A 12,118-nucleotide genomic window follows, 5' to 3' on the forward strand; every position below is an offset into this window, starting at 1 on the left:
TTCCTCCACACTATCCTGCCTCACTGGAAAAAAAAAGCCCAACAAATTTCACCAGCAATCATGAAACAAACAAAATTCCCTTCTACCAGTGTCAAACATTGGGAGCCAAATCTAAAGGAGGTTCAAAGATTTAAAAATACAGTGAGTTGTCCCTGAAGCCAAAAGTGACAATTAAAAACTCCTTTATCAAACTGAGGATTAAGTGAATCAATCAAAAAGATATAAGGTTTAAAATAAGACAGAGCTGCTCCTGAAGAAGATATATAGGTGGGTTCCCTTGAGAGGATACAAGAGGCACTTTCTCCTCCCCCCAAAAATGAATATTTCCATCTACAAAGTAGAACAGATAAAAAGGATCATATGCAGATCCAGGAATTTCTATTGCAAAAAGATCCATTGGTTTTTTTCAGGAGCCTCATTCATGAACTTCAATCTCTCTTTTCCCATAGTTGTTAAAATTTACATGGCTTAGCCTTCTCTCTTCTTTCTCCCCACCAATTTGGTTTCAGGAGGAACAAATTTCTCTGTTTTCCTTTGAATGTCCTAGCAAAGTATCTGTAATTAGTATAATGAAACAAAGGTTGGTAGAAGAGAACTGGAGGCTTTCTAATTAGCTTTCTCTTTTTTTTAATTAACCTTTACCTATTGTAGTAGTATCATTTCTAAGACTGAAGGACAGCAAGGACAAAGTGAATAGGGTTGACTTTCCCAGAGTTACACAACTGGAAGTGTCTGAGGTCCTCCCAAATCCAGGGCTCAGGACCCAGCACTGTATCCACTGGGCCATCTACCTGCCCCAGGCTTCATCTTCTTTAGTCCCAAATGGAGAAGAAAAGGGAGGCACCAACTGGAAGCTCTGAGGTAGATGACTATGAAACTTATCTACCTGCTGCATAAAAGGTGGAAATTAAAGGCAATTCCCATAGATAGGAATGGTTTCTTTGGTGAATGACCCATAAATCATTTCTAAAAACCACGAAAATTGATCTATTAATAATTTAAGAAAATAAGGAATGAGATCTATATACATGTATATGTATAGTGTCCCCAAAATTTTAATATAGTATAAGACTTCACTAGCTCAAAAACTGAAGATGCATTTATGTGTATGTGTATATATTATGTATAAATAATAAATACATATACATACATGCACACACATTCAGATACTAGATGTGTTTATATACATATCTTGTGCTTAAAAGCCTGTTTAAAGAATGACCCTCGAGCTCAAGCATAGTTCTGTACCAGCATTCAGAAATTTGGCCAAGCAGAAATCAAGAGGTCAAAATTGACCACAGCAGGCAAGAGATCATCAACAATTTTTTTTTGCTGAACCATGTGTGTTGCAATGTGTGATTCTCTGAGACTCCCTGCTATTGGAATAATAACTTTAAAAAAGAAAACACAAACATCATATACCACATGGATTTATTTGCATGTAAGAGGCAAAGAATTGCTAGTATTTTTCATTTTTCCTCTTCTTGGGCGAAAAAACATTTGTTCTACTATTATCTGTAGATAAGCACTTTCTTAGCCAATATTGGATCAGTAGAGGTTGCGATTTCTAATTCTAAATTGTTTCCCTTTACAGAATGTGGCATTGGGATCTGTACTTTTTTCTAGTTCTTTGTTAGTTTTCATTTGAGTTTCACTTCTGCAATTAGATCATTTGAACTGGAACCTGAAAATCTATCATGTCAATCATTTCCATTAAAATGAGTATTGGCTTAATTTGCTTAAAGTTCCAGTCTAATTTTTGGTTCCAGTATGACTGACCTGTTTCAGTCTTAAAAAATATACAAAATAACCATCATTATGCTGGGAAGAACACTCTGTGAACCCAAAGAGAAGCAAAAGATACTTTTGTTGTTATGTAAGGCAGATGAGCTCCAAATAACATTCATTCAGAATCAAGGCTTCATTTTTAATAACCCCATATGAGAAATTCATGACCCAGTTAAAAAAAAAAAAAGGCTACGCAATAAAATCAACCCTTGGGCCTTTGAGTCTGTCACTGGCACAGCCTTTATGAAGGTTAATGAATGTTAGCAAATTAGTCATTATCTCTCAGAAGACTGTACCAGAGGAACTTCACTCCTGACCAGAACTGTTTTCTAATTGTCTCTAAAAGAGACCACTTTTTCTAATTGTTTTATTCTGAGTGACTCTGTAGTAGCTGTCATTAGAACCCCAACTTTGGGCCTAATGAGAATAGAAAGCAAACCACTCTGTCCCTGGTAAGCTATCACGATGATGTCAACCAGAAGAATAGAACTTCTTGCACAAAATCCTATGACCTGAGGCTGTCATTGCAAAAAAGCCTCAAACATAAAGGTGTTCTGTCTGAAGTGACTTGAAAAGTAAAGTGGAAAAGCTCATAAGGGGTTTGTAACGTATGGAGCTTGAGCCTGGGGCTGAAATGATAGCATTGACTCATTTTTTACTTTCTATGTAAACTTTGGACTCTGGGCAGATAATTGATAGAAAAGAGTTGACTCCCACTGCATGTCAGTCCTCAGAAGATGGGTTCTCTGCTAGGGGTAACTGATCAAGCCATTAATTAAGTGAAAGCTGTTCTTCTCAAGCTTTTGGACAGGAATTGGAAGGGACCAGAGTCCCTTTCTTGGCTGTAGCTGTTGATTAATTTTTAAAGGCTCCAACTCGGCTTGCCTTACTGATGAAGTTCTTCAGAAGGTCATGGTCCATTTCTGCAAAGCCTGAAGTTTGTGTAACTACAGTCAAATGATTGATGCAAAATCGGAAGCAGAATTCCTCTAAATCCTAGGGGAGAAAAATAGGATTTCATATCGATCATTTGCAATACAATGAAATTCAACATCATTATTCCTAAAAAGAGGGACAAAGGAAAAAAGATTATAGCTACTCAGAGAAAAGGCTGTTAATGCTTTGGGTGTGATTCTCACACTCCTTATTCATTCTTCACTCATTCACCCATTTATTTATTCATTCCTTCAATACTACTTGTTGAATTTTATACAGTGTCCAAGGCATTGTGCCAAGGTCGGGAGAAACTAAGATGAATAAAATATGATGCCTGCTCCTGAGAAGCTGACTCTCTAATAGGAGACATAAAAGATGTCCACAAATAACTGTATTGCAAATTAGTATAAGTAATTGGTAATTAATCTGACTGATAATTAAGTAAATAATAATTAGTATATTTAAATAAGAAGGGCATAAACAAAAGAAAATGAAAACTTATATGAAGGAGGGAGCACTTCCAGTTGGAAGGATTAAAGAAGGCTTCTTGAAGGAGGTAGCATTTGAGATTTGTGGAATTTTTAGACTACACCTATAAATTACATTGGTATGGAAAATTCCCAGTGAAGATGTCAATATGAATATGCTCTGCAACTTATAATTTTAGACAGCTCACTGAGGCATTGGAAGTTGAGTCACAGAATCAGTAGTTTCAGAGGAAGGACTTGAGTCTGTATTTTCTTCGCTCTTGAAAACCAGAATTTAGGTTAGGCCTTGAAAAATAGAAAGGAATTCAACAGGCTATGATGTAAAGAAAAAGTATCACGAACCTATGTGTAACGTGAATGATGTGAGCAAAGTCATGGAAGCACTTAAGAGTAGGCATGTCCAGGGAATTACCAGAAAGAGTCCTTTAAATTGAGTGTAGAGTATGTGAAAAAAAGAAGAGTGACAGAAGACTTGCAAGGAACTACAGGAAAAAATTGTAAAGGACCTTGAATATTAATATGAGCTTTGACTTTTCTGAGTCAGCAAATAAGAGAACAGTAACGCTCTTCTTTCTGTTATCCACTGAAAACTTTTGAAAAATGAGAACTCAAAGCTATACATTTAAATAGATCGATCTGGAATCTCAGTGGCTTGGAAAGGGAAGAAAATAGAGGAAAGGAGACTGGGTAGGAAGTTATTGGGATAGTTGAGATGAGAAATTTAATAAAAGTTCTCAACTAGGGTAGTAGCCATAGGAATGGAAAGGAAAAGATGGCTGCATGGGATATTGTGCAAGTAGAACCAGCAAGATTTGGCAAAAGAAGCATGATATACTCATGACATGGCATTTAAATATTAAATTAAATTACAATTTATTAATTGCCTGTGATGTATAATGGCAGTTAGGTGGCAATGCAGATGGGGTGCTAAGCTGAGTGAGGAAGACCAGAGTTCACAATCCAGCTTCAAAACTGTCCTAGCTATGTAACTTTGAGCAAGTCACTTAACCTGCCACTGACAAGGAAATGGCAAACCACTCTAGTGCCTGTCTAAGAAAACCCCATAGGCAGAGGTCTACGGGGTTGTGAAGAGTTGGACACAACTGAACAACGATGACAATGATGTACAAGGCACTATGCTGCTCTCTTCTCATTAAGGAATTCCTTTTAGGACTTCTGTGCATCTGACTTTCTAAACTTCAACACCATCCTACAAGGAGGTTAGATATTCATCCTCTCCTCTATTCTCTACCCCTTCCTGGCCCCACACTTTTCAGTTCCCTTTAGTTTGTTGTCTTCCCCCAAAAGAATATAAACTCCTTGAGGGTAGGAACTTGCTTTCTTTTTCTTTGTATTTGCATCCCAGAGTCCAGCACAGAGTCTAGTATTAAGTGCTTAATAAACATTTTTGCCTTAAATGGAGCTACAAAGACCAAAAACTACCTTAACTTTTTCTGGAGGGGGCCCTCAACTGAAAGCAAAACAACTGATAAATTCATGAATTACTTTAAGGATTATTTCATTCTTCAATGAAGGGAACTACTATTCTAGACTGGACTAATAAAAAAGACCCAAATTGTTGACATTTAAGAGACAGAAGTTTTGGGAGGAAGTGACCATTGCATCTTAAAATTTTGCAAAAGAAAAATGGTGGGAGGAACCTAGACCAAATTATAGACAGGGCTTATATTCCAACAAGCCCATTGCTAAGAAAGTTCCCATGTATTCAAAAATATTTACAGCAGAACTTTTTGGGATAGCAAAGAACTGAAAACAAAGTAGATGTCCACTGATTGCAGAAATTGCAAAACAAACTCTGGTCCCTAAAGGTAATAGAATATCATTCAGTTGCTTCAGTCATGTCTGACTTTAGGACCCCATCTGGGATTTTCTTGGCAAAGATACAGAAGTGGTTTGTCATTTCCTTCTCCAGCTCATTTTACAGATGAGGAAACTGAGGCAATTTAGGGTTAAGTGACTTGCCCCGGGTTACACAGCTAGGATGTGTCTAAGATTAGATTTGAACTTAAATCTTTCTAACTTCAGATCCAGCACTCTATCTACTGTACCACCTAGCTGACCAATGGAATATTACTGTGCTGTAAGAAATGTATATGACGAATACAGAGAATCTTGGAAAGATCTAAATAAGCTGATTCAGTCAAGTAATAGAGCCAAGAAAACCAAATACACAGTAGCTATAACAAGATAAATAGAAAGAACAACCACACACATACACACACACACACACACACACAAAATCAAAAATGAATACTGTAAAATTATAGAGAATAAGTCTGGTTTGAAAGATATGCCAGAAGATACTCTTATCCCACAGCCTTGCAGAGCTGCGAGGTCCCCAAGTATAGCACATTGCACATATTTTCAGATTCTTTGAATGTAATGATCAGTTAGATTAATCTTTTCCTCTACTTTTTTCTTATTTTTTGTCTTAATATCATTTGTTCTATAAATGTTTTTTGTAGGACAGAACTGGGATCAGCAACTAAAGTTGCACTGTATAATAGTTAAGCATGATGGATGGGAAAAGCTCCTCACACAGAGAACTTGCAAAAGTGGAACCAGACACTTCCAAAGACAGTGAGAGTCCCCTCACTGAAGGTCTTCACAAAGATGTTTGAGTGTCACTTTCTGGGATAATAGTGCAAAGAAGATGCTTGTTTAGATATAAGGAGGCCTAAATGCCTACTTTGGTCCCCTGCAACTCTGAAAGTCTGCAATTCTTGTTCATGTGACAAGGGAGAGCCAGAACCTCAAGGTGGCTCCCATCAAATCTGGGTGATTGGAAAGTGAAGAGGGTCCAGGGTTTGGGGAAAAGGTTAGTTCATTTTTAGGTATGCTGAGTTTGAGGTGTAGATAGGACAACTAGAAGCTAGTTGGAAATTCAGATTTGGAGTTTAGGGCAAGAGAGTTTGATTTGGAAATTCAATATATAGACTTAACAATCTAAACTGAGTATCTGAAGACATGAAGAGAAAGAATACAGACTGGAAAGAAAATAAAAAGAATGAGGAAAGTCTTGGGAAATGCCTTACATGGGGGAGAGAGAGAGTAGCATAAGGAAAAAGAGTCAGGAGTCATCAGGGAAGCGGGAAAAGAATTATGTGAATGTAGCATCATGGAAAGTATAGAGTATTTGAGAATTGGAGCAACAGGGATCAAGGAGAAGTTAAGCAATCTAATTAACCCATGATAGAGAAATAGAGATAGGATCATAGATTTGGAGGGAGTCAGATGCAGAGAAGACATTGGATACAAGTCTTCACACACACACACACACACACACACACACACACACACACACACACACACACACACACACTCTCTCTCTCTCTCTCTCTCTCTCTCTCTCTCTCTCTCTCACAGATGAGCGACACAACATCCTGAAAAGGAATCACCGATTTGGGGTTAGAAGGGAACTTAAGAGGTCACTGAGGCCGACCCCCTTGTTTTACAGAGAAACTGAGACCTAGAATTGTTAAGTGGCATCCCCAAGACCACATAGCTAATAAATCTCTGAGATAGGATTTGAATTCAAGATTTCCTGATTTCAAGTCCAGCCCTCTACTATATCATACTGCTTCAAGTAGTAAAAAGTAAAAGTAGGATTGAGGAACATGAAGATCAAATCAAGTGACATGAAGACTAAGAAAAGGCCTCTGAATTTTTAAATTAGGTCTCAATGGTAATAAGAATCAGAAGGAAAGAGAGAGGGAAAGAGTTAAAAAGAGAGGAAGGGAAGGAGAGAGGAGAGAAAGAAAGGGAGAGAGGGCACAGTTTTTGCCTAATTATGTAGACAAGGGGTTCATGAATGAATCAACAGTAAAAGGGGATTGTGGTCTGTTACTTTCCCAACACCGACAGTAAATGGAAAAGGATAGACCATAGCTTGAGTTAAGAGCCTATAGAATCTCTTTTAGGAAGGAGATAGATGAACATGTTTTTGTAAAGAGGGTGAGATAGCCAATGGAGGAAGCACTGGAGTTGTGAAAGAGGAGAAAGAATGGAGAAGGTAGTTTTGGAGTGAGGCAAAGATCAAGAGATGGAAGAAGGGATCAGTTTTGGGAAAGAATGGTGGAGTTTGGGCCAAGATCATTTTTGAGGTATAGAGAGAAGCATTCAAAGTTTCACATAAGTTGGTTTCAGTTTTCTCAGTAGAGTGAGGCAATCCAGACCAGTACAGAAGGAAGTGGGTAGATAGCATCTGAAGCCATATCAGCAGAGAAAAGCAGTGATCATTTCCTTTAGAAAACTGAATAAACAAATTAGTATTTACTAAGTGCAAAGTACTATGCCAAGTGTGAGTGACACAAATAAAGAAGACAGTCCCTGCCCTTTAGCATCAAATATATGAGGGAGACAACATACACAGGAGGTTTCAGCTGGAAATCAAGAATCTGCTCAATGAAGATTTAACATACCAGAGTAATAACTGTAGCATAACATGTGAAAAAGTCCTGAGGTTATTAATGAACCAAAAGTCGAACAGTGTGCCACAGCAAGGAAAACTGTGAATGCAATCTTTGGATGTGTTAAGAAGAAACAGCATCCAAAAGGAGGGCAATTATAACCTCGAGGTAGGACTTGACTCTAGTCACATCAGAACTAGAATCCTCTGTGCAGTTCTAGAGCCACAATTTAGGAAGGACATTGGGAATACACCCAAAGAAAGGAAATCAGGATGGTGTAGGGATGGAAATCCATTGGTTCAAGTAGTCGATAGAACTTCAGATGATTAGCCTGGAAGGGGGGTTATGGGGAAGGCGCACACAATGATTGCTTTCAAGAATCTAAAAAGTCTGCTCTGTGGAAAAGATCAAACTTGTTTGGATAGGCACAGAGAACAGAATTGGGAGTGATGGGTGGAACCTACAGAGACACATTTTAGCTCAACTGCAGAAAAACTGCCTAAACAACTGGAATTGTCCAAAAGAGGAAGTAAAGGTGAGAATATTACAGAGGGGGTTGTGCTAGCAGACTTCTGCTGCCTTTTCCAATCTTAAAACCCCGTAAAAGCAGGAAGTGTGTTTTGCTACAAGTGGGACATTCCTCTGTTCCATATTCCTTAGTGAAACAGCTTCTGGGAAAAACAGAAGACTGAAAGATATGGCTATGTAGTCTGGATTCCTTCTTACCAGCTTATAGCAATATATCTATATATGTCTATATCTATCTGTCTATCTGCCTCTCCTTTGAAGGAGAAAGAGCAAATGTAATGTTTGGAAAGGATAAGATCAGAAGGCATTCTTCCTCATATCAATAATCATCAATGTCACTTGAAATTGGATCAAATGAGATAAGGTAAGTAACCATGCCTTTGCAAACCTGAAAATGCAATATAAATGCCAGCTGTTGTTATTGTCATTGCTGTTGTTAGACAATACTCTTAGAAATCATTGCATTTCTAGTTCTCTTGCACCATAAATTCCACTCACATTTTAATGTTTTTATGAAAAGAAAAAAATTACATAATTCTTTTGTTAGATTACATAATTCTTATCAGGAAGTAGCTGGTTATCACTATTTCTCAAGTTGTGTTCTTTGAAATCCTTGGATACCAAGAAATAATTCAATAGATTCCAGGAAGAAAAATGTTCTAAGGGTAGATAAATTCACAAACCTGTCTATTTTGCTGTCTGTGTCAGGTTGCATATAGGAAGCATATTCAACAAAAATGGAAAATCAAAGAACCAGAAAGCTATTATAGATTACTCAGAATTATTCAGTTTACTAAAAAGTTGGTTTCTTATTGGTCTAGAATCAATGAATAAACTTATCTAGTCATGTATGGAATGCAATCAGTTTTTATCAGAAAATTATAACTGGAATCAGAGGCTGGACTTTTAATAGCAAAAATTGAAAGGAAAAAAAAGATAGCATACCTCACTTCAATGGACAAACATTCTGAAAGTCCACTGATTCCTGGAATCCAAACATCAGATCTGAGTTAAGAGATCAAGCTGTAGGGCTAGACTAGATCAATGGTGTCACACTCAGCTAGAAATGGATCACATACTGACTTTAAGAGTTGTATACCTTTGAACTAAATGATCTCTAAGGTTCCTTCCAACTCTAGGAGAAGGAGATGGGGTTAGTGAAGCCTCCAGGAAGGTTACACTGATCCTCAAAGACTTCACAAAGAAGTTTATTTTTTACTTATTTCATTTATTGGTAGCCAAGATGGAGGAGTAACTAGGACAGCAGCTTGCCGTTTCACCACGAAAATCCTCTCCAAGAGTAAAATATTGCCACAAAACAAATACAGGAGTGAAAGAAACAACAGAGACAAGAGGGAAACAACCTTCAAAAAAAAGAAAAACCTGAAAGGTGGGCAAAAAAGAAATCAAAGAAACAATTACAGACTTCATTAAAGAGAATGACAATGAGGAGACATCATACCAAAACCTATGGAATACAGTCAAAGCATACTCGGAGAAAATACCAATGATCCCCTGGTGGGTGCTGCAGCGATCCAGGGGAGCGGTGATGGCCACAGGTGCATTTATCTTTCCTATTAATTGCTATTACAATTTTTAAAAAATTAATTTCCAGGGGACTAAATAATATTTTTTCTGGAAAGAGGGCAGTAGGCCAAAAAAGTTTGGGAACCACTGGCCTATACCAACAAAATAGAGAGGGCAGAGATCAATGAATTGGGTTTTGTAACTTAAAAAATTAGAAAAAGAACAAATTAAAAATCCCCAGATAAAAACTAAATTGGAAATCATTTATCATTTATCTGGTAATATTAAATATGTATACCTTCAAAAAATAAATAACTGGCATCCATAATATTTTTAGGGTTTTTGTTTGTTTATACTAATTTTTTTGCCTTAACATTCCCCCATTATGGATAATTAGGCAAAAACTCTAAGTTTAAAGAGATAGAAAGTCAGAACTAATGAATAAACAAATATCTACAAATCTAGACAAAGTGTCAAATTCCAAATAAACATAGATTTCTTCATTTGGTGTTTACTTCTAGGGTTCTTGACACACAGTTTGCTATTACTAAATTTTTTAAATGAGTTCCATGAGTCTGGCAAAATCATAAGAGCATTTAGGAATAAAACACTTTAACTGATTGACAACAGTGATGGCAAACCTTTTAGAGATAGGAGTGCCAGGCCCTACCCCTCAACACACTCCCCTGAACAAGTGTCGTGCCCCACCCCCCACATGCTGGGTATGCCCCACCCCTACCTTTACCCCACACAGGGGAGGGACAAAGCACACCCATTGGACAACTGGGTGGAAGGGTGGGTGAAGTAAGGAATATCCTTAGCCCAGGTGGAGAGGGGGAGGGGAGTCTGTGTTCCCATTGGGCTGCTGGACAGAGGAGTGAGGAATATGAAAAAAAAATTATCAGGTCTGGTGGAGAGGGGGAGGTGAGCAGCTCCATCTCAAGTCTCTCTGCCTTTCTAATAATGAACTAGGTGGGGGGTAGGGGTGGGGAGGGCAGCCACATGCCCACAGAGAGGGCTCTGTGTGCCATCAGTTTGCCATCACTGATCTATGTATGATCTCATCAATCTAGGTACTCTGGGAATCTCGATGTATCTATGCCTGCCCATCTCAGGTGATTCTTGTCCCTAGCCTTCCCATGATCTGCTACAACATCCTAAGGGCCTTTATCTTAATATCCATTGTGGGTAAGTGGTGAAAGATGTGGGCTGCCCATTGGCTACTTGCCCATCCCTTTGCTTTGTGACCGTCCTATCTTTTTTTTCCCAGTCTGGTCTCTCTGATGGCATCCATCTTCAAAGACAGAGCTATCCCACTAATGATAGTGATACAATCTCACCAAAAGAATGATTAAGATATTAAGAAAACAGATAAGTTTCAGCAAGAAGCTTGTTTTTTAAAGAACTGTGACATTTTCCAAAGTAATCGACCCTGATTTCCTCCTGCTACTTGATTATGGGTCCAACTCATTGTTCATTTTCAGTGGCTATCCAAGATACTTATATCCTGGGACTATCCAACTGCATGTCAGAGGCTAACCAACAAGCTTTATACACTCAATTTTTCCTATGTGGTTAATTATCACAGTGCAGGGGTCAGCAACGTATGGCTCTCAAGCCATATCTGTCTCTTTTGAGGGCCAGATGTGGTTCTTTCTGCAGGAGCCATAAAGACAATTTTTTTTCAGGTGCTGTTACAGGAGCGGCACTGTGAGCACTGTACGGCTCTCACGAAATTACATTTTAAAAAATATGGCGTTTATGGCTCTCACGGCCAAAAAGGTTGCCGACCCCTGTCACAGTGGGTAGTTAGACTGAACTCTTTTAAGTGACTATGCTTCTCAATAGGGCAGCTAGGTGGCACGGAGAATAGAGTGCTTGGGTCTGGAGTCAGGAAGACCTAAATCTGAATCTAGCCAAAGACACCAGCCAGCTCTGTGACCCCAGGCAAATCATTTAACCTTTTGCTTCAGTTTCCTCATCAGTAAAATGGGGACAATTGCACCTACTTCACAGGGTTGTTGTGAGGATCAATTGAGATTATATTTGTAAAATATAACATGCTTGGCCTGTATTAGGCCTTAAGAAATGTTTCTTCCACTTCTTTTCATTGAGTAAGTCCAAAATGTTCTAGGGTTTGATGCAATTAGTAGAGTGTCACCTACAAATAGAAGCACTAGATTTCAATAGCAATAGATACCTCATCTTCAATTTAGACCCAGCACTAGTCATCTCCCATTGTAGCAAGAAACACCTTTGACAAGCCTCATCTCCATTTTGTGTCTTCCTTGAGGTTGGGAGGATTCTGGGAAGATGGTGGCTTAGAAGCAGCAAAATTCCATACCTCTGAAAATCCTTCTGTACCAATCAAAAACAAAATGCTTCGAGGAGATAGAAAACCAACTCTAACAACAGGACAGA

General features: G+C 38.3%; 1 protein-coding gene across 1 annotated transcript in view; it reads right to left on the reverse strand.

Annotated features, from left to right (window-relative positions):
• Nucleotides 1–1,414: 1,414 nt before the first annotated feature.
• Nucleotides 1,415–12,118, reverse strand: part of RCBTB2 (RCC1 and BTB domain containing protein 2) — a 53,283-nt gene continuing 42,579 nt past the window's right edge. The window contains exon 12 of the mRNA XM_044668233.1: nucleotides 1,415–2,784. Coding sequence (XP_044524168.1) covers nucleotides 2,644–2,784 — 141 coding nt within the window. The 3' untranslated portion in view covers nucleotides 1,415–2,643. The remainder of the gene's footprint in view (nucleotides 2,785–12,118) is intronic.

The sequence above is a fragment of the Gracilinanus agilis genome, chromosome 3, assembly GCF_016433145.1.
Source record: "Gracilinanus agilis isolate LMUSP501 chromosome 3, AgileGrace, whole genome shotgun sequence".
NCBI lineage: Eukaryota > Metazoa > Chordata > Mammalia > Didelphimorphia > Didelphidae > Gracilinanus > Gracilinanus agilis.